Genomic DNA, 21,892 nt, shown 5'->3' with positions numbered 1-21,892 from the left:
GATAATGATGAAATTGGAGCACTTGGGTCCATTTTTAAATGATTTCCGGACATTTGCGGCGGCGGCGACGGCGGCGCGGCGGGGTGGGGAGAGGGGGGTGGGGGTGGGGTGGGGTGGGGGTGTATTATATTCAATAATAAAAGCTATAGGCCGCGGGTGCATTTATCATCCCATTACTGTAACAAATCCAGACTCCAATACATGAAAGGTAAAATGAATTACCAACGTTAAGCCGTCAATAAAGTCATTGCTGTAAATGGTGTCTCCGAAGAGTAGCGCATTATTCAAGGCGCTTTATCAGCAGCTTGGAAATTACGCGGCGCTTCTCGCAGCGTGTAATATGGCCCTGCTTACTTTGATTAAGCGTCTTGCCAGGGAATCGTGACAGAGCTTTTGACCAAGTTTTATTCACTCTGCTGTGATGAACGCCAAGCTGATCAGGCGGAATGAAGAGTAATTAAAACCTATAAATTATCTTTTGCAGCCCTTCTCAAGGCGTCTCTTGCAGGCAAGATAAGAGCAAAAGTCCCCATTTACCGCGTGAAAAGCATCGCGTCTCACAATGGCTATTTGGCTAAATAGGATATTGATAGTGTCCTAATTAGAATTTAATTAAGTATCCACACTGGCTTTTGGTATAAATATTTCAATTTTCCTGCTTTAAAAATAAACCGTGCTGGTGACTTATTTGGTTTCCATATTTTTCACTTTTCTTGCCAGTGTAATTGTTTTCATTCGGAGCATGATGTCCACTGTTACCTATGGTCCTCTTGTTGATAAATTTCATGGTCACTGCAAAAAAACATATATATATGTATATATTTATTTATTTGTGTGTGTATAATATATATATATAGGTATTAGTTTCCTTTTTATTTTATGACAATTTCAATAAAAACACATTACAAAAAAAATTCCCCATACGACGCGGAAGGGTTACAGTTGTATAGAATAAGGTAATCATGATGTAAGGATAATTAAGCAGTTATATACAGCTACAGTAATATTCACTAGAATGTAATAATTTCAAAACAGCGCTTCAAATGTGACTAAGCCGTTGACGTGATTTTGGACGTTTTATGCAGTAACAGAAATGCGGAACACCTGCTGATGAATTATTTACACCTCACATTTATGTGCCCGTTGTCGCTGACATTTTAATCACATTTATTTCACGTTTAAGATTTTCGACACACTTTTCTGATAGGCCGTTCCGTTCATCGCATTACAGTGACTCTAGAAGAAACCGCTCAGACATATTTAGCGTTTGCAGTCTAAGACTTTATAAAATAACTTATAAAGTAATTTTATAAATTTGTCTATGACTTATTAACTATGATTTTATAACATTATAATCGAGCTAGAGACAGAAGAATCATTTCCAGGTGCAGCAGGCCTCTTATCCCGCGAGTTTCCACTGAGAACAAAGGAGTGTGTTTGCTGCAGATTTGGGGACGACTCGCGGTGCGAGAGTGTGTGTGTGTGTGTGTGTGTGTGTGTGTGTGTGTGTGTGATTCCACGGAACAAATTGGATCGGAATGTGAGGGCAGTTTCTTTGCGCAATGAGGATACTTACCTGAACGGGCATTTCATTCACATTGACTTAAACTCCAAGTGTCCACTCTTAAATTCTAAGTGGGACACGTGTATTTGTTTCGACTTGTGTTGTGCACAGGCTCGTGCAGAAGCCCTCCGAAAATGTCGTGTCCCGTGTCCGGTGTCCCGTGTCCCGCCTCCCTCGGCCGACAGCGACAGCGACAGCGAACGCGCAGCGCTTTTGTGCCGCCGGGGCGCCGTCGTCGCCCCTCTACAGCAGAGCTACTCTTCATTTACACCGAGTTGTAAAATGCGATTGGCTGCCGTCGCCCCTGTCAGAGCGCAGCCCCGCCGCTGACTGGCCCATTTCACGTGTGTGTAGTTTCACGTGCTTCCGGTCGTCGTAAAAAAAGTGTTTGGGAGGCACGGCGATTTTAGGAGAGTTTGCGAAGAGCGAACTGTCACAGACTGGAGACGGGCACGGGCACGGACTCGGACTCGGACTCCGGGGGAGCGCGCGCGCTGTGCTGCTTGCCGTCAGCCTCGTCGCGCGGCCACATTATGACACTTGGAAGCGCGCGACCGCAGGATGCCGCCCGTTTAGAAGAAGAGAGTGTTGCCTAAATTTACCGACTGGTCGTCTGCCTTATTATTTCCGCGGCGCTTCCACATCGCTACGCTTCCGCTGTAACTGGATACAAATATCCGCGCGCGCGCCTCGGCAGCCGTTCCAACTGGGTCCAGTTATGGAAGAGCAGAAGGATCAGAGCAGCCGAGAGTCGAGCGACGGGGAGAGCGTGTCTCTGTCCCCGAACCTGCCATCGCCGCCCATTCTGCCCCAGCAAGTGGGGCAGCAGGTCCACAGAACCACCAACTTCTTCATCGACAACATCCTGCGGCCGGACTTCGGCTGCAAGAAGGAGGCGGGCGGCCGCGAGCGCGCGCACACGTCGGGTAGGGAGAACGTGAACCCGCTGGTTGTAAGGCCGTCGCACCCGAGCACGCAGTGCCAGGACTCCAACTGCAGCAGTGACAGCACCTCGTCCTCGTCCTCCTCGTCCTCCTCGTCCTCGTCCTCCTCCTCGTTGCCCCCCGCAAAGCAGAATTCTGCGAAGCAGGGAGAAGGCAATGGATCTACTACGGCGGGAAAGTACGGCGAGAACGCCACGTCCATCATGGTCGTGAACGCGACTAACGGAGGATCTGCTGCCATGAAGGAGTCGCAGCCGCTGCTCTGGCCTGCCTGGGTTTACTGCACCAGGTACTCGGACAGACCGTCATCTGGTAAGGCACGAGGCTCCTGACGGCGACGGGCTCGCAGGTGCCGCTTCCTCCTCGACACGTGTCAGGAGAGGCTAATAAGCAGCGCGCGATCATACACTCGAGCGCGTACCTGGGACACCAGGCATCTCTTTCTCGCTGGCACACGCACGCGCGCGCGCGCACACACACACACACACGAGACGAGTGTGTTTCTCTTCCCTCCGTGTGTGTGTGTGTGTGTGTGTGTGGAGAGAGGGAAAGACGGATGGAGAAGCCACAACATTCTCTCGCATCCCAGTGCCTTGTTACAGTAATATAAACGGATTATCTGCAGTTTTGCACGAATTATTGCTGAGTTTAATGCAAGCACGACGCTGTTTTCGAAGCTACAAGTAGGCCTTTAGGCCGCGCGCTCGAAACTCCCGTTTGCTTTCAAAAACTATTGATTCTTGTCAGCTGAGTTCCGAAAAGCCTGCAGTGACTGTGTACCTGGACGGTACTTCCTTTTGGTAAAAAAGCCCCAGCAGCTGCTTTTACCTGAAAACTCTCCGACGATCAAGCAGAAAAACCCTCGCGATTTTCCTCTTTTAAGGCCCAGCTCGTTAGAGAGCGGCTATTTTTACATTTACATTTACATTTATTTATTTATCAGACGCTTTTCTCCAAAGCGACTTCCAGTGAACTCTATGTAGTGTTACCAGCCAACACACCTTATTCACCAAGGTGACTTACACTGCTAGATACACTACTTACAATGGGTTACTCATCCACACATCAGTGGAACACACTCTCTGTCACTCACACACTGTTTTTAATCCACATTGTGCACTTACTACAGTAAACTTGTTTTTACTAGGGAATTTATTGACGTTACCATTATGTAAGAAAACTATGAGAATTACTGTCTGAATTAAATAGCAAAATAATTTAAGAATAATTTACGAAAAATAAACATAAATAAATAAACAATCTATGACATTACAGCTGAAATAGTTGGGAGTGTTATATATTGTATTTGCATAACAATACGTGTTGACATGACTTTTCAAATAACGTATAAACTAGAAAAATTACTACCCTTTTTTCAGTCAGTGTTTTTCTTTTTTTTACACTTTTTTTTTGGAACAAAAAGAAATACTTGTGCATTTATTTTAAAAGATTTATTTCAGTTCAGTTCAAACTGCTACCACCCGCGAATGGCGACCTTTTTATAAAAATGGTACAAGGCATTTTTATTGATTTATTCTACGGCAATTGTAGGGTGTCACAAAGAAAGAAAGACAGAAAAGAAATAAAAAAAAAAAGATGGAACGTGCGTGAATATGCAGATGGTCACGAGGGAGACTCCAATGTGCCCGCAGGTTCACTCACACTCGGCCTTGTATTTGGTGTGTGTTTGCTGCTCGGGTTGCTGTGTCTTCGGAATACTTAATACTTTTCTTTGAGCATAATTAATTTGCAGGTAGTTGTCCCGGACGTCAATAACCTGACAACAAGTGTTCTTGAAAAGGTGCAAAAAATGCACTGATTGATTAAATTGATTTACTGACTGATTGAGCTATCATTCCTCACACTTGACTACAGTATTAGGACGCTCGTTCGTTTCAGTCCTGTGTGCGTGTGTGTGGGGGGGGGGGGGGGGAAATGCTTAGCAAATACATGTGATATTATATTGATATTGACATTGACCGCTGATCATTTTGCAGTGCAAGAGTTATATTCTCTTTTTTTGTGGATCATCATGTCGGAAGTGTGTGTTGTGTTTTTTTTTCCCTATCACTGCTTTCATCTATTTCAGATATTAATGTGGATAGCTATGATACCTGTTACCGGCCTGTTTAAAGTTACGGACATGTTCGCGTATTTTAATATTGCAATTTATGAAACTGCTAACAAAGAAAATGTATTAGTACTTCAGTAGGCCCAACCATTTAAGAAGCACAGTTTAACGAAAAAAAAAAACATGTTATTTGAACCTGTCAATTGTCTTTTTACTGAGCCGTGACTTTAAAATAGTCACTGTTTTACTTAAAATTTCAGGTTGTATTTTCAAGCTTTTTTTTTTTTCACTGACTTCATCTTGTAGTGTTAATGGAGCTCGATCTTAACATATTACTTGTTATTTAGTGAGATACGTCCATTTCATTGAAATATTTGCGCGTATTGTTATTACCAAAGAAAGCCATTTTTATTTACCGTGAATGCGTTTTGCGTTCTGAACGTCTACGAATTATCTTACAAAATTTTAGTAAAATAGTAGTAAAATGCAAAAGTTTGCATTTTAAGAAGTAGCCTACGCTAAGAAAATAAAACACTGTGAAATGTAGCCTATGCTAATAACTACACAGGCTCCTCGTGGCGAAATCAAGGCAATATGTAATATGTGTAACATTAAAAAATACACGAATGAATTTATTATTATTATTATTATTATTATTATTATTATTATTAACAACAACACTACTACTACTACTACCACTAATACTACTACTACTACTACTACTAATAATAATAATAATAATAATAGTAATAAGAAGAAATGTTCACATGTAACACGTACAAACTTTATTTACGTGTCATATTTCTGGTTTCGAAGAAGGGTGCACAGCATTTGAAACATCATATCCTGGCCTTAATGGGAAATGGCAAGAAAATTGCATACGCATTCAGTTGTTCTTTGTATATTTGGAATGTTTGGCGACTTTACTAAGGCGGGAAATAGAATTAATGACATTACTGAAGAAAATGCTCTGTTGGTGACACTACGTGTGAAATGGAAGGAAATGAGACGCTTTCCCGCGTGTGTGTTCGGCCGTTCCGCCGTGGCGACGTTCTCTTTGGCCTTCACGTGCCATTTGCACGAGAACATTTCCGGGTAGCATGACGTTTCGTTCGCAACATGCGAGCACTGTCTGTCTGTGTGTGTGTAAAGGCATGGCTTCGTGCAAAGAAAGATGTTTGCGGGCCCGTGGAAGGCGCGCGCTGTCGCCTTTCTGCGCGCCATCCCGACGGGAAGTGGGTGCGTCGGCGCGCGCGCGGGACGCACTTTTTTGGGTCACTCACTCATTCACTCGCTCATTCACTTATTCATTCATTTACTCGCTCACTCCTTGGGGAAGTGTCCGCCGCTCTCCTCCCGAGCAAATGACACGGAAGGAGGTTAGGCGGCGGGGTTGTTGGGGGGATGCTGGGGGTGGGGGGGGGGGGGGGTGGCGGCTGCCCAGCTCCGCGAGCTGCGAGCGCTGTCTCTCGGCAGGGTCGCCCATGTTTACGTGCTCGTTTCACTGTTGTCTCCACACCAGGACCGAGGACTCGGAAACTGAAGAAGAAGAAGAACGACAAGGAGGACAAGCGGCCCCGCACCGCCTTCACGGCCGAGCAGCTGCAGAGACTGAAAGCGGAGTTCCAGGCGAACCGCTACATCACGGAGCAGCGGCGGCAGAGTCTCGCGCAGGAACTGAACCTGAACGAGTCGCAGATCAAAATCTGGTTCCAGAACAAGAGGGCGAAAATTAAAAAAGCGAGCGGCTACAAGAACGGCCTGGCGCTCCAGCTCATGGCACAAGGACTATACAACCATTCCACCACGACGATCCAAGAGGACAACGGGGAGAGTGAATGAAGGAATGAAGGGCCTCGCGGGCCCCGGCCTCGCGGGAGCGAGCGCTTCGCCTCGCTTTTTTTTTAAGAACACGCACGTGGAGCGGGACAGGTGCTATTTAAATCAAATCTCCGTCTATCGCATAGTATATAGGCATAAGTATATAAATAACGATCATTGATGACAAAAAAAGGAAAAGAAATCTATATATAGCCAAACAATATGACGTTGTATATATTTAATTTCAGGTAAGGGTATGTCTGTATTGATCCCTACTTGCTGGAGATTTTTTAAAATTATTTCTTCTTTATGATGTTGTTGCTCACTGTTTTAGAAAGTGTCTGACTCATTAGGATTTTTTCTATGTGATTTCTGTCTCTTTAACCCTCACTTAAATTCAGATTCAACAAAATGCGTTCCTGGACCGTCGCTTCAAGCCAAAGATTTTAATATGTTCAGAAAATATGTAGTCTGAAATAAAAGTGTTAAATGGCCTTTCGGTTCATTTCTTCCCTTGAGTTTAATGTTATTCGAGCCGCGCGACAGACCGCCACCTATGTAATGCAAATCTGAATGTTAAACTTTTCAACCTGCTTCACCTATGGAGTAATTTAACTTTGTACTGTAAGTGTAACATGAACACAAGAGGAGACGTGTTGCTCATAAATAAATAATTTTATGGCGGGAGCTGCAGATTGCTTTTAGTTATGCTTACGATTTCTTTCCAGCGCGTGGCACAACACTTTCTCCCACTCCTAACATGATGCGTGTGAACTGTGGACACGTCGTAAAGCGACTCTGGTGAAAATGGTGAAAAGCCCATGAAAAAGTGCATTGAGAGAAAAGCGAATCACGGGCCGACGTGGCCCTGTTCTCCAGCGCGCCGCATTACGGTGAGCGACTGCGAGAGGCGCTTTGCGCGCGTCCCGGGTCCCCTCCGCTCAGCGGCCCCCCTATATAGTCAGCGGGAGCCGAGCTGAACCGAGCCGAGCTGAGCTGAGCTGAGCTGAACCGAACCGAGCCGAGTCGAGCCAAGCTGAGCCGAGCCGAGCTGAGCTGAGCCGAGGCGCGACCCCCAAGAGCGGATTCGCGGGGCCAGACGATGAGGTCACGCGCTCCCCTCAAGGTCATGCGGTAAGTCAGCGTGGGGTCCGGTGTGGAAGCGCATCAGTCTCTCACCTTCAATAGCACCGCTAACGCGGCTGCTGGTGCTCTTTGGACTTGTTTATCCATCATCATCATCATCATCATCATCATCATCATCATCATTATTTACACCTTCTCGGGGAGACACTGACACAGCCGACGAATTTATCCAGTTATGTTTAATATTACATCCGGGTGCGTCAGAGTTACATCTTAAATCAATTTAATCATAATGGAACTTTTTTCAGCGGAACGATTTTGTATTGAGACGAAGAATCTAGACTTCATCTTAAAATTTGGAAATTAACAAATACAGAAATAAGTTTAAAAGGTACCAGAAAAAAATGCTAAATATATACTATTTTTTAATTTTTTAAATTTTTAATCGTCAACTAAATTGACATGTTATATTTTGGATATGTCGACTTCAGTTTCAACTATTTGTTCAATGTTTCGGCGCAGTTGTTTCGTCCTCTATAAATGTATGTATTAAATTTTAACTAGAACTGTTTTTATAAAAGTTACGCGGATGACAGGACGAGGCATGATATTAAAGGATAGAAGAATACTTTATTAACCTTGCGGAAAAATGGAATGACGAAGAAACACTAGAAATATTTACGTATTGCATGTGAGGCTATCGAGCATGTTTTGCCGAGCCCATTTAAAAAATGCTTTATTTTGCAATATAAAGATGTATTATTAATTTTAGCAATTTAAAATAAATAGATTAAAATAAGTGCACCTTACACAAAGGATTTGAAGTTTAAGGTTTTTTCCCCGTATTATCGGATTCGCGGTTTTGTGGTTTAACTATGGCTGTAAAACATTACATTATCATTTACAGGCAAATATTTAATCGAAGTATTTTTATATTTAATGCAGAAGTCGATGATCCTCTGTTCTGTTCCTTGGGAAAATGTGAGAAAAGTGTGAGGAAATTAGGAGAAAAGCCGAAATGTAACCACGGCTAATTATTAAAGCTTAATGCGTAACAAGAGCGCAATATTTTGACAACTCGAGTGTGGAGGAGGAGGAAGAAGAAGAAGAATAAGAAGAAGAAGGAGAAAAAGATTTCCACGGGAGCTTTTGCGCCTTTTTTCATCATGGGCTTCTTCATATCCTTTGGAATAAGGTTTTGCACGCGTGAGAGGATATACTGTACCTTCATCCCCCTTTATTTCCCTTGTGTGTGACCCGCACTGATGTTTGTAACTGCGAGCTTCATTTGTGGGCATCGTGAGCGCCTTCTTTAGTGCCCGCTAATTTATTCGCGTCTCCCGGCACCCCCCCCCCCCCTCCCCGCCCAGTCTGATAACATGTTCCTTTCTATCAGTGTCCTTTAATCTAAGCGGACCTTAACGGGATCCACCCATTTGGGTTAAAGGTTATCTGGAGAAGTAAAAAAATAACGTATTCTGAAGTAATTATTTCTATTTTTTTCTTTTGTTGCTTAACATTAACTTTAAAAATATAAAAATGATTTATCTACCTTTATATTTACAGACGACAACAACAAAATGTGTGATATTATTATTATTATTATTATTATTATTATTAAGTGTTTAAGCGTTATTAACTTTTATATGTTCCACATACAACATTTTTCCATTGCAAAGTCTCTGGCCAGTAATTTACCAAAGCTAACCTTTCTGAAATGATACCGATGAAATTTAAATTTAATTTAATTTTAGTTATTGATATATCGCGTCACGTTTGTATACATTTACTTCCTTGCTAGCAACAAAAAAACTAACGGGCGATATAACAGAGTACATTCTCGAATTTGATTATTCTTAAATATTTAATCCATTCCATTAAGAATTCTTTATAACACTGGATTTTACCATCAATAAATTGTCATTTCACTGAACCCAATTTACTGGAACATATATACAAAAGCTAAAACGCAGAAAAACTGCAGTATTTCAGCATATCCCTACAAAATACAAAAAATGTTTGATTGCTTGTGGTGAAAATAATTTTTATCTATTTATCTTTATCTCCATAATCATTTAAAATTTGGTTTTAATACAAATATGATTTTAAAATGAACACCTGATTTGTATAAGGACGAATGCACTATTATTAAATTTAATATAGGTACATTTTAGCAAATTTCCCTTCCATTCATTTGTTGCGAATGTATTATTTTGTTTATTTATGGTACTGGACAAAGCAAATAAATGTAGAAACATATATATTCTTATGATAAAACTTCGAAAATACGACAATAAAAATACATTGAACTATTTATGAATAATTCTCTAAACAGAATGTGAGTCTCGGAAGGATAACAGTTAATTTTTACTAAAATCAGAATAATTTTGTAGGCTCTGTTTATATAGGCACATACAGTATATATACATATACACAAACACAGACATATATAAAAATGTATATGGTAGAAATATGTTAGAACAGAACTGAATTGTGATACGCAGCGAGGATGCGAATTGTGCTGTTGATAAAAGAAAATAAGGAGTATAAATATCTATATGCTACATATATATGCTACACACATATAATTATATACATATATGATACATACGATTATCATTTTTCTCCCTGTAGCTATAAAGCATGTGTTGTCGCAGACAGTTCTAAAGAACAATTTTACGTGTAACAATCAGGGCTCCTTCATTTTTTTCTCATTCGTCGTTTTAAAAATAGTTCTGTTGTTATATCAGCTAGAAAAAAATGAACTTTGAACACATACTTTGTCTCTTGTTTTTTGAAAATTCAGGCAGAATCATTTCACTTTTCCACCCTTTCTAGATTGTGGTTTTCCCGGTGATGTTCACACTTTAGTGTGTTTCTTTGTTTAAGTGCCCGTTTGGTAAGTGTGCCTCTCTCCAGAACTGCAGTAGGAAATTCTTTATAAGGAAATCGCGGAAGAAGAAGAGGAGAAGAAGAGGGAAGAGGCCTTGCTTCTATTTTTCGGCGTATTGGAGCCCTAAGAGCCAATGTTACTGGTGTAATCAACAGAAAAAGTGTGTGTGCGCGCAGTGTGTGTGTGTGTGTGTGTGTGTGTGTGTGTGTGTGTGTGTGCGTACAGGCCAGGACCTGTACAGCGTGTGCTTTCACTTGGTCATAGCTTAGATTATTTGTACTTTTGCAAGAATTAAGAGAATAGATCAATCTATTCATGATGGAGCTCCGCCAAAAAAAGATACTTTATTAATGCTACAAAACGTCGCTGATTAAATCGAAAAACACGAGTTTTCTGGGATGTGAATTACTGTGTTTTGTATTGTGTACAATGTATTGGGATGGTTATTAAATGAAATTGTGTGCGTCCTCGTTATTATTATTATTATTATTATTATTATTATTATTATGCTGTTGTAACTGTAACAAGCTGTTAAGGAAATAGTTACATGTCAGTCATAACTCATATGTTACCTGAATTGCATCTCAGCCAAGCAGGCCACACAATGCAAATGGAAGCAACTCTTACGTACCGGTGCGATGGTTTACACCGCGACACAGGGAGGTAAACGCCGGTGTAGCGCCTCGCGCGCTCTTACAAGACGCACGTTAAGGCCAAATGGAACGCGAAAAGTGCGTTTTATCGCCACTATGGGAGTCTTTCGTGTGGGAGATCAAAAAGCCATAATGGTGGCGGGAAAGAAACAATGAGGCCGATATAGACGTTGGCGCGAAACATTAGTGCGCGCGCGCGCCCCCGTGCCCCGCCGCGACTCGCGCAGGGCTCCTCGAGCTCATCTCGTGCACAGAAATAGACACGTAACTTTGGCCCTTCCAAATGCTCGCGCCCTAATAACTACACGACTAGTTTGCGGTAAATAGAGATTAAACGCCGTCATGATCAAGTGGCCACATGAAGATTCATTAAAATGCTTTACATGAGTACACGACGAGTACCGTACCATGTACAAATACCGCAGTACCGTACCCTGTCACAGCACAGGGACTGGCTGGCTCGTGACTCGCACTGCTGTACAGTAATGTACTCCTCTTTACCGTGCTGTGCTGTTCGTGCACTCGCCTCCACTACTTATTGATATCAACACTGAAAACATCAATAATATCAATATATCACTGAAGATATCAATAGTTCATATCGATATTAATGATTTTTTTGTTTCTTTTTTAACCCTTTGCTCACATAGAACAGTCGATACTAACAATAATAACAAAGAGGAACTTTCTCCCGGTTACATACGATGTTTCATCATTTCAGCAAGCTTATCATCTTAAATATGTGGATACAATACAGCAAATGAACTAAGAAAACGTGATTCCACCGTAACTTTACTGTCATTTGAGCTCAGTGTGAAATATCTCCTCTAGGTCAGTGTGTATAGAAAAAATAATGAGAAAGAAGAAGGAACAAGCAGAGGAATTCTATGGGCCGCTTTTCCCTGTGTCTATATATGATGATGAGGATGATGATAATATATGTATAATGATATATGCATAAGGGGCACCTTCGATTACTTCGAAGAAAATGAGCCCAAATGTGCTCATATTTATGAGGTTTAACTAACCGGGACTCTATATTTCTCAGTATTTCTATGAAAATGTACGAATGACGAGATAATGGGAGATGCACTGCTCATTTTAGGATTTATTATAACTGTATACATGATGTGTACTATCAAAACTATACATTATGCGTACTATTATAACTATACATTATGTGTGCTATCATAACTATACATTATGTGTATTATCATAACTATACATTATGTGTACTATTATAACTGTATACATTATGTGTATTATAACTATACTTATGTGTGCTATTATAACTGTATACATATATGTGTATTATAACTATACATTATGTGTGCTATTATAACTGTATGCATTATGCGTACTTTACGTAAAAATATAATAAGAATGGACTCAATGCGGAAAGTGCGCAAATCGTACAATGTTTTACGGTGATATTGCCCCCCTCTTCTTTCTTGGTTTGCTTTACCTCTCCTTTGGTTCGTTGTACTTCTCAGGTGTCGTTGGCGTCGTGACACCTTCGCGCCTTAATTCCCTCTATAATAAAACGTTCTGTATGCGCGCGCTCAAGGTCCGATCATGAAGGATCTTCCTGGCTAGATCGCCAGCGAACTGGCTCCAACTCTTATTTGTTTCCGAGAGAAGTTATTAAATGTTTCAAAGAAATTAGCTTAATTTTAATTAAATGTACGCATCTCCAGAGGTGTCTAGCAGCGCGTCGCGCGCGCCCGCGGGCTCCTCGTTTGTTGTTTTTAATTATTTTCCGTTTGTTATCCGAACTGCTTTAGTGTCCCGGTGCTCAATTAAATTCTCGGCTTTAATAAACCTATAGCTCACATAAATAATTAATCTTAATAAAACTGTTTACAGATTTAATTTCTAGACAATACTTCGACAACTTGTTATATATATATATATATTATATATATATATATAATTTCGGGGTTTTGAACAGCAGGGATAACAGGAACAGAAGAGATTAAACAAAAGAGTTTGTTCCCCTGAACAGAAAGGAATATCAGTCATTTTTGACAAGATCTACTGTTCACCGGTGAAGCCGCTCTTCCCTGCCCTTCTCTAATTGTTCTCCTGCTTACACACCTGTACCTGCGTGTGCACTTTATACTGTCACTCACAGTACACCGTTACTCACAGTGCACTGGAACTCACGGTACTCACAGTACACTGGGACTCACAGTACATTGGCACTCACAGAGCAAATCATTCACAGTACACCATCTTTCACGGTACACTGGCACTCACAGTACACTCTCTGTCATGCATATGAGTTATAGCACTTTCTGGAGGCCTGTGCTAACCTCATACCTCCTCTCAGAATATGGCACAATATTGCTCTAATTTTTCCAAGACATTTCACAACCATGTCCGCACGTGTGATTTTCTCCAGGTGAGGCCTTGTACAACCACACAGTGCTTTTCATATTTCCCTATACCATGTGTACCTAAAAAAGTGAGCAGAGATACAATGCAGCAAAACAGAAACAAGAGCTGACAAAAAGCCTGCTGATAAATCATAAATGTTACCATGGTGTAAGTTTCCAATTTTGGTGCCTCTTCCAACAGAATTGTTTTCTGCTGCCAGTTGCATAAAGAAGATTAAAACATCATCTGCTAATGTAGCTGAAATACTTTTGACACACAGGGTAAATTTTATGATCTCTCTAACATTTTGCTCCTCTGCAAAATGGACCCAATAGCAAATTATAGGTATTTATAGACAGGCATAATAAATTCTACAGTCACCCCGTAATCTACTGACCTTTGATCTAAGTACTTCTTAAGTGTGACACAGTGGTTGGTGCGTACTGGGCTGCAACCCAAGGAGAAATTACAGAAACAAAATTGACTGCATCTTATTAAACGACATTTTAACATAGACTTCGTGACGCCACATGCATCTGGTTGCTCTCTTTATGACAGACTTCACTCATCTCATATTGTCCAATCTCTGTTTCTAATAATGAAATGACCATACCAGTTCATACAATATTTGGTTTTCCATTCTCTCATAAACCCCTGTGGATGTTTACTACACTCTCCAGATTGGAGGTCCTGGCAATGCTGTCAATAATTAGATTTTTTTTTTTTTTTGATATTAGTCATATTCAGAACACAGTGTTTTTCAAAAAGAGTCAATTTTCGTAAGTAAAGGAAATAACGGCATATGACAAAAAGTCTGTGTTTTACACACTGATTTGCAATATATTTGTGTATACTTTCCAAGAAGCATTTAGTTTATCGCTTCTGTGACTTTGCATATTTTTGCCAGTCCAAAGAAACACCAGGTTATTACACGTGTGTTGGTTTTATCCCTTTTGCTTTGATTTTCACATTTCATTATCAAACTCAATTGCCATGTTTACCATACAGATGCTCTTTCAGTTTTTTTCTTATTATTATTTTATTCCCTACCAGTTTCATTGAATAACATGTGACTAAAGTTTATGTCAATCATTACAGGAGCGGAAATGCATAAAATGCCCACAGTGGAGCCTGTACGGGTTTCGTGGAAAGAAGAAAAGCAATTGAGCAATTAAATTTTAATGAGCAGAAGTTTGTAATCATTTCCCAACCTAGTCATTTAGCGAGTTGCGTAGGGTGTGTATGTATAAAGCAACACAACAATGGCTTGCAGTGTGTTCCTATCCGAGGCTGCCTTAGAGCTACAATATGGCTTTAATTTGTATGCAAATGAGAACAATAAAGCAAGATACTCTCGAAATTACTCAATTTTTCGAGGGCGTTAATAAAAAGCAAAATACTTGCAGGTACTCTTTGAATGTTAGACCTTGTCTGCTGAGCCCCCAGCCCTGGACCCCACTGGGCCAGTGCCCCACCACCATACCAACAAGTACAAAAGTACACAGACTGCTTTTTGTCTTTGTTGCATGAGATTCCCCCCCAGAGAAATTTAAAAAGAAAGCAGGGGTCTTTCTGCCTGTGATGTGCAGGGTGGAAACATTTCCGGAGAAACGTGTCAATGGGGAGAATTTTCGTGTTTTGTTTTATGCTTTTCATCCCCTTCTCCCCTGCTGTCTGTCCTGATGACCAGCACGCCAACGCAAGGGTGATCAAAGTGCAGCAAGTGACCCAGAATGAGGCCACAGTATGCTAATAGAGGAGCTAAGTGAGCATTAATCCTATTAGAATACTAAGTGGAAGGGGGCTTGACCATTTGGGGGAGTGTTGTTTCAGCCCCCCCCAAGCCCTTCATTATTATAAGGAGCCCCCCTGCCAGTCCACAAGCGGGCCTTGTTTCCTATTCGTCTGCCATGCTGCCCTGAGACTCACACACACACACACACACACACACAAACACACTCACACACGCTGGGATAAGCCATTGCTATACCCCTCTCTTTAGATCACTGCCCTGTGACTGGCCCACAGATAACTACAGAATATTACAGCAAGCCCCCCAGCTGTTGCCAGAGTCATGAAACTTTCTTTCCCGCTGATCTGCAGGGAGAATGTGTGGGTGGGGCCTCTGCAGATGAACACAATGGCCGTGGCCGCAGAGTAACAGACTACACCTTTTCGGTCCCCCAGCACAGACACCAGCACTGGAGTCTGTAAGTGAACCTCCTGTTTGTCCGCTTATGCATTAAAATGAATGTGATGTCGATGTCGATGTTGATGATGATGGCGATGAGCGTGATGATCACGATGATAATGGCGGTATTTGTAACTATATCTCAGGACCATTCTTACAGTGGCAAAGCATGGCTGCTGAAGATTTATACCTTCGGTATATTTACCTTCCAGATTTTCATGTATGTACTGCAGAGAGAAGGGAAATGTGCAGCTTTGCCCCCCCCACGGCAGGGCAGGTCAGTCCACTGGGGTGCTGCTCTTCTTGGGACTTCAGCTGCCTCAACACATCTTGTCTGGATGAGCTCACTTGGATTCACATACTGTCTGCCACTTGCTCTGAAAGAATGACTGATGCCACTTTATGAATCATGAGAAGACTTGGTCTGCCCGTGGGGAAGCACGACGAATGTTCAAGAAAACCTCCCACGGTGTAGCTCTGAATTGGGGGTGTAAGGAAATGCTCATAAATATTGTACAGTTAGGCACCAATTACACAGTAGCTATGGGCAGCAGAGCTTGTTTAGTCTGCAAGTCAAATTCTCGCCTTAGTTACCAGCAAGTGGCCTTTGAGCCCCAGGGTCGAGGCATCTGGGATATGGAGCATTCGCCGCTATTTTGGTGGCAGCTCTTACTGTCGTCTTGCAGCCTTTCCCCATTGTGCTTTATTCTAAAAACATGACTAATACAGCTTGCGCTCCTCCACTGCAAAAACTATGGGATTTTTTTTTCCATAGGAGCCCAGAACAGGAAGAAGGTCAGCAGCATGAAACACACTGCTACGAAACACACTGACAGTGTAACGCTAATCATGGTATTAGGGGCATATGGAAACGGGCTCCTCTGGCTCTGTCTCACTTTCTCATCAAGGATCCGAGACAAAGTTGGAACCTCAACCAAGTCAAATGGACTTTCCTCTCATTTAAATGCGAGAAAACCTAAACACATTTGAGAAGTGAGTGTCTTTGCTTCAGTAAAACATGTTACAAAACCAGTTCAGAGTTCAAATATAATGGAAAAATATGAAAGTAGTTCTACGGCTACTGTTTATATTCTAATACTTAGTATTTGGCAACATTAGAATTGCAGTGATTGCAACTGTGACACTAGGGCTGAACTTGCTTTAGTTACAAAAAAGTAGATGTCTGTTTTTCTTTATTTTCGTTTAATTTCATGTTGATCAGACAATAAATAAGTTCATGGATGAATAGAAAGATGGTGTAAAAGAATATGCAAGAATTTTTTGTCTGAAATGGAAAAAAAATTGAAATTTCATTTAAATTATTTTACATAGAAAAAAACTTGAAGTTTCAGTACTGCCAGTGAAAGAAAATCTTCAGAGAAACCTTAGTTAAATAAAAAGCCCTACTAACATGAAAAATGTAAATCTATTTGAAATATATTATCTTATACAAGGAATTTGTGCAAGTAGGGACATATTTAAAAAAAACAATTTGTAAATTATAAAAAAAATTAAATTTCTAAATTTATATAATTACACCACAGAACTCTAAACAACAACAACAACAACAATAATAATGATAATAATAATAATATAAGCAAGACATCGCAACACATTCAAGCCATGAACCAGGGTTAAGGAGCTTTCCCTGACCTGGATTTGCCACAATTTGCAAAAGGCCTATGGTTTAATTTTATTTAATTTAATTTAACTTAGTTTAATTTGTTTTTCCCTTTTAATTTTTCAAAAGATACACATCTTGAAGCGGCTAGATTGCCATTTATAATATTTAGTAGAACATTGCATTCATCATAGAAGAATAAACTCTTTATTTCTTGTTCACCAACTATATCATTTTCATATGCTGTGAGTAAAAAGGCCTCAGGTTTTTAGCACTTCAACCAATTTCTGGCCGATAAACGCCTGTAACCTAATCGGTTGTTCGCTCATCGCTTGACTGTAATGCGCCATTTGCAGATTGTATTGTTACGTGTAACTTGACACGATGTAAATACATACAAACGGACTGATGGGCCGGAAAAATACTGCGTGTGCTTTCCAAGTGAGACTGAGCAACAATTTATTGAAACAAACACCTGGAGAACATTACGGTGATTTGTGAGCTTTGGGTCTCCGCGTGTCTCTGTTTGTTTGTGTTTCCATATTTGTGTGTGCCCGTACATACTGTATTTCTGTGGGTTGCTGTTTTTTGTATGTCGTTGTACTTTTTGTACTTTTGATCTGTATTGTTGCGGGTCATTGTATCGTACACTTGTCCACATTTACTCTTCGTGCTTGTCTACCTCTGATGCACGTAATTACTCACTTACGATGTGCTTCCTCGTGTACGTGCTGTGTGCGTGCTTCCCTGTATCTGCCTGTCATATATGCTTGTGTACACGTGTGTGTTTCACATGATCAAGCACATCTGGATTCCTCAGGATAATCGGTTATACAGCGATTCACTCTGTCTCCCCCTGATTTACTGCTTTGTGTCATTCCCTGCTCCTAGCCAGGCAAGCTAAATGACCCCAACATAACTGTAATGTGTTGGGAGTAGGAGGAGTGCTGGACAAAGAGAGTGGCCCCGACCACAGGCGTGCATCGGTGGAAGCCCTAGCTCGGAGAGCGAACAATGGGCTCACAACGGTGCCCACAGACTGCAGATGCATTATACTACAGCTTTCCCTCAGGGAACGGGTCGCATTAAACTCTGTGGGATCACCTTGTTCGGCAGGGGACACTGTGATAATCACTTTTGCTCAGTTCCCACTTCCAGTGTAGTGTGATGTGCGCAAGAGAAGCAATGTAGGCAACAACCGAAATAGAGCACTGGCAAACGGGGTTCAAAGTGGACCCACACAGTACATGCAATAGGACACCGGGAACAGGACCGACTCATCTGTTCCTGCCAAATGAAAATGGTGATTAATATCAGATAAAATATGTATGTAAAACTTTGCACAAATATTTGGTGCTACCATCAAATTTCACATTCCGCACTTCTGCAGCTGGAAGCACTGGGGGATATGATCTCACCGTGTTTTCACTTTACTACTTCAGCAGCGGTGTTACACATGTCGGGTTTGATGAAACACCCCCCCCCCCCCCCCCAACCCATTATATCTCTTGTCTGTGATAACAGTGGTTCAACACTGGCGCTAGTATGTGTTTGAAAAAAGTACAGGTATTGAACAGTACATTTTTACTGCTGGAACCAAAAATTCCACTGCAAAAAATGAAAATTTTCCTGTTTATGTGTCGCTATATTGAATTTTTTTTTCATGCAAGATGTTTTTATGTGGGCAACAAGAGTTGCATTTTATTTTTCCATTTTCTTAGCATGCATAAAATCAAAACGATAACGAAATATGAAACTTTTGGTTTGTAGCAAAAATATACTGACACCTGAAATTATGTTTTGTATGCCCTAAGTAACTTTTTGTTGTCATGAAGGCCACATTTCCACACTTCAAAAAGCAAAATTACTGCTGTACAAATATCCATTCCCGCTTTTATAAAATTAAATCTGAAATTCATATAGCAGCAACAATGCATTGGAAGCACATGAAGAAAATGATTTGATTTGTGTTTTGTATGTGCTGTCGCATGTTTTTTTTAATATGGTTGTCAACTATCATCTCAATTTTCTCCGCCACTTCTTCAACTTTTCGTATTTATAAGGATATATAGAGGCATTATTCTCACTGGCTGGAACACCACCATAAAAACCTTTAAACTCTCTTAAAAGATCAGGCAAACATGGCTAGAATCTGTTTGACAGTTTCATATGGGGCACACGGAGATGGGAAAGAGGCACCGCTGGTGGTGGTGTTATAGCACTTGTCCCTATCTAGACACTGAGTGCTGGCACAGCTGGAGCAGAAAATCGACTTTTGGAAGACTTCTATCTAGGGAGAAAAATGGGGAAAATGCTAAAAGTAAGTACAGATACATATTGATGAGGAAATATTATTTCATTATAATTATACATACATCGTATTCAAGGATGGAATTTAACAAGTTGCGACTGTACAACATAAGTTAAGCTCATGCCGTGAATACGATTAAGTATGGGTTTATGAAGGTTCTTCTCGTGTTCAGTGACCGGCACTAAGCCGCTAAAACCCTCGGCAATGGAGTCGCGCGGGCATGGTTCATCCAGCATGTCCTGAGCGCACTGTTCACGTTAGCTTGCCGAGGCATTTCTGGAATGATGCAGTATGCGAGACCGTGGATAACTGCTTTAAGGCAGGCCGCAAGATGTGTGGTCTACACAAAGCGAGAGAGCAGGAGCCAGCAGAAACGCTCCTGTTGTGGTGGGCGAGCCGATGATGCGGGGTGGTGAATCCTCCTGCGCAAATTCCACAGACGCTTGCCTTGGCCTGCGGCACATGTGCTACCCTGCCGACAATGTGCCATTGAGAAGAGTGCCGGCAGGAAAGGGCGCTCGCCTTGCCTTTGGGTCGCGCAGAAACAGGTGCCGCGACATGGGGGGCAGCGACTCATGTGCGGGACCAAAATGCACTCAAATTGGGAATTTGAATGGAGCTTATTTTCTGATTCGCCAGACCGCGGGTGGCACTGGAGCGCTAAGTGTGTGTCTGCACTTGATACGACGCAAGACAAACTCACGTCTCCCCGATTACAATTTGAATATTGTCTCGAATAGATGAAAGAAGTCACGTATTTCCTTAAAACAAGCAACGTGACTTGCAGGTGTTTTGCAGGGGCGACAAGCGGAAAAAACAGGTGGTTTGAACGTTTCATATCAACGAATGGACAACTTTACGAGAACTCTCAGAAATCACGTATCAGTTTTTTTGCAGATTGAAGGCTTACGAAATCCAGTTTGCAGGGAGGTGTCCAGAAATTGATCAGAGCACAGAAAGTCCTTGTCTGTGTCTTTTGAAAAATGAGAGAATATTGGTTATAAATAAAATAAAAGAAAATAAAATAAAATAAAACATCTGTGGAAGGACTTTTCAATCCTCTGTTAACCTCAACAAAGCTGGGTATTAGCTATGGCATTAGGCCATCATTCTGCATTAACCTGGCATTTAGTTAAGTGAAAGATTACCTTTTTTACCGGACACTTAGAACTCAGAGGCAAAGAACTGGTTAAAAAAACACAAAAAAGAAAAAAAAAATTATTCACATGAAAGAGTTTTTTTTTTTTAAAGAAATTTTTTAGTACAACCTGCACTTAAAAGCAGAATGTTTGTTTTTAATTATAGTGTTTATAATACTGTACTGAAATATAGCAGAAACATAAAAATATACACTCATTAAACTGTAGCATATTTATGTAAGCACATATTTTTTTTTGCCTTTACACGACATAACATATTCATGGAATAAGAAGGATGGTAAATAATTTTTGCATAATTATATAATTGTTTAAAGCAATCAATAGCAGTCTAAAACCAGACTAATAATCAGTATATCCTCGACTAATCTATTGCCTTGGGCTTCTGGGACAGGCTCTGCACTGCTATGACCCTCATTCAGACGAGGGGTTACTGTGAAAGCAACTGAAGATGATTAAACGTGTCTCTAATCGTTTGCAGTTTCTACAGACAGAAATATCACCACAAACAGAGGTTAAAGGGCAAGATCAGGAAGAGAAGAACTAGAAGAGAAGAAAAGACGAGAAGGACCCCTCACCAGCTGTGAAATGCATGAGTGGGTGGGTGGGTGGGTGAGTGAATGTGTGAGTGAATGAGTGAATGTGTGAGTGAATGTGTGAGTGTGTGTGTGAGTGTGTGATGCTTCACGGTCATGTGGTTTTAGCTGAAACAGAAGAAAAGGCAGGGTGATCAAGGGGCAGCAGGTGGTGCAGTGATTAGAAGCACCACTGGACTCAGAGGTCATAGGTTCAAAACCCAGCTCCTGCTGTAGTACCCTTGAGCAAGGTGCTTACACTGATTTACTTCAGTAAATATTACCCAGCTCTTTAAATGGGTAAATCAGTGTAAGTGGCTTAATGCTGTCAGTTCCTTTGGAGAAAAGCATCAGGTAAATTATTCTATGTAATATTTAAAGAACATAAATGTCTGAAAAAAACCCAGTTAACTACAAAATTATGAAGAAATAGTCTTTATGGTTCCCACACTGGATGTTATTGAAAATGTGTGGAGAGAATTCGGATATTCAGCGCATGCAAGATTCCCAGAAATATTATAGGGACAATTTTCAAAGCACTTTTGAGTACAGAAGATGTTTGTAAGTTGTGAATTCTGCCAAACAAGGTGCTACCATGTTCTGCACAAACCACATTCACAGCTAGA

The 21,892-nt window shown here is 41.1% G+C and overlaps 1 protein-coding gene across 2 annotated transcripts; it reads left to right on the top strand.

The window, feature by feature from the left end:
* Positions 1-1,582: 1,582 nt before the first annotated feature.
* LOC108922262 (homeobox protein engrailed-1-B) lies at positions 1,583-7,081 on the top strand. 2 transcript variants are annotated; one of them, XM_018732304.2, is made up of 2 exons: positions 1,583-2,820; positions 6,102-7,081. In XM_018732304.2, exons 1-2 carry the CDS (start codon positions 2,283-2,285, stop codon positions 6,419-6,421), a joined length of 858 nt encoding a protein of 285 aa, XP_018587820.1. In that variant the 5' UTR covers positions 1,583-2,282; the 3' UTR covers positions 6,422-7,081. The 2 variants fall into 2 exon arrangements, with proteins under 2 accessions (XP_018587820.1, XP_018587819.1); XM_018732303.2 differs by having other exon boundaries at positions 6,090-7,081.
* Positions 7,082-21,892: the final 14,811 nt, after the last annotated feature.

Source organism: Scleropages formosus, unplaced genomic scaffold (genome assembly GCF_900964775.1).
Source record: "Scleropages formosus unplaced genomic scaffold, fSclFor1.1, whole genome shotgun sequence".
Taxonomy (NCBI): Eukaryota; Metazoa; Chordata; class Actinopteri; order Osteoglossiformes; family Osteoglossidae; genus Scleropages; species Scleropages formosus.
This window is presented reverse-complemented; position numbering and strand designations above follow the sequence as displayed.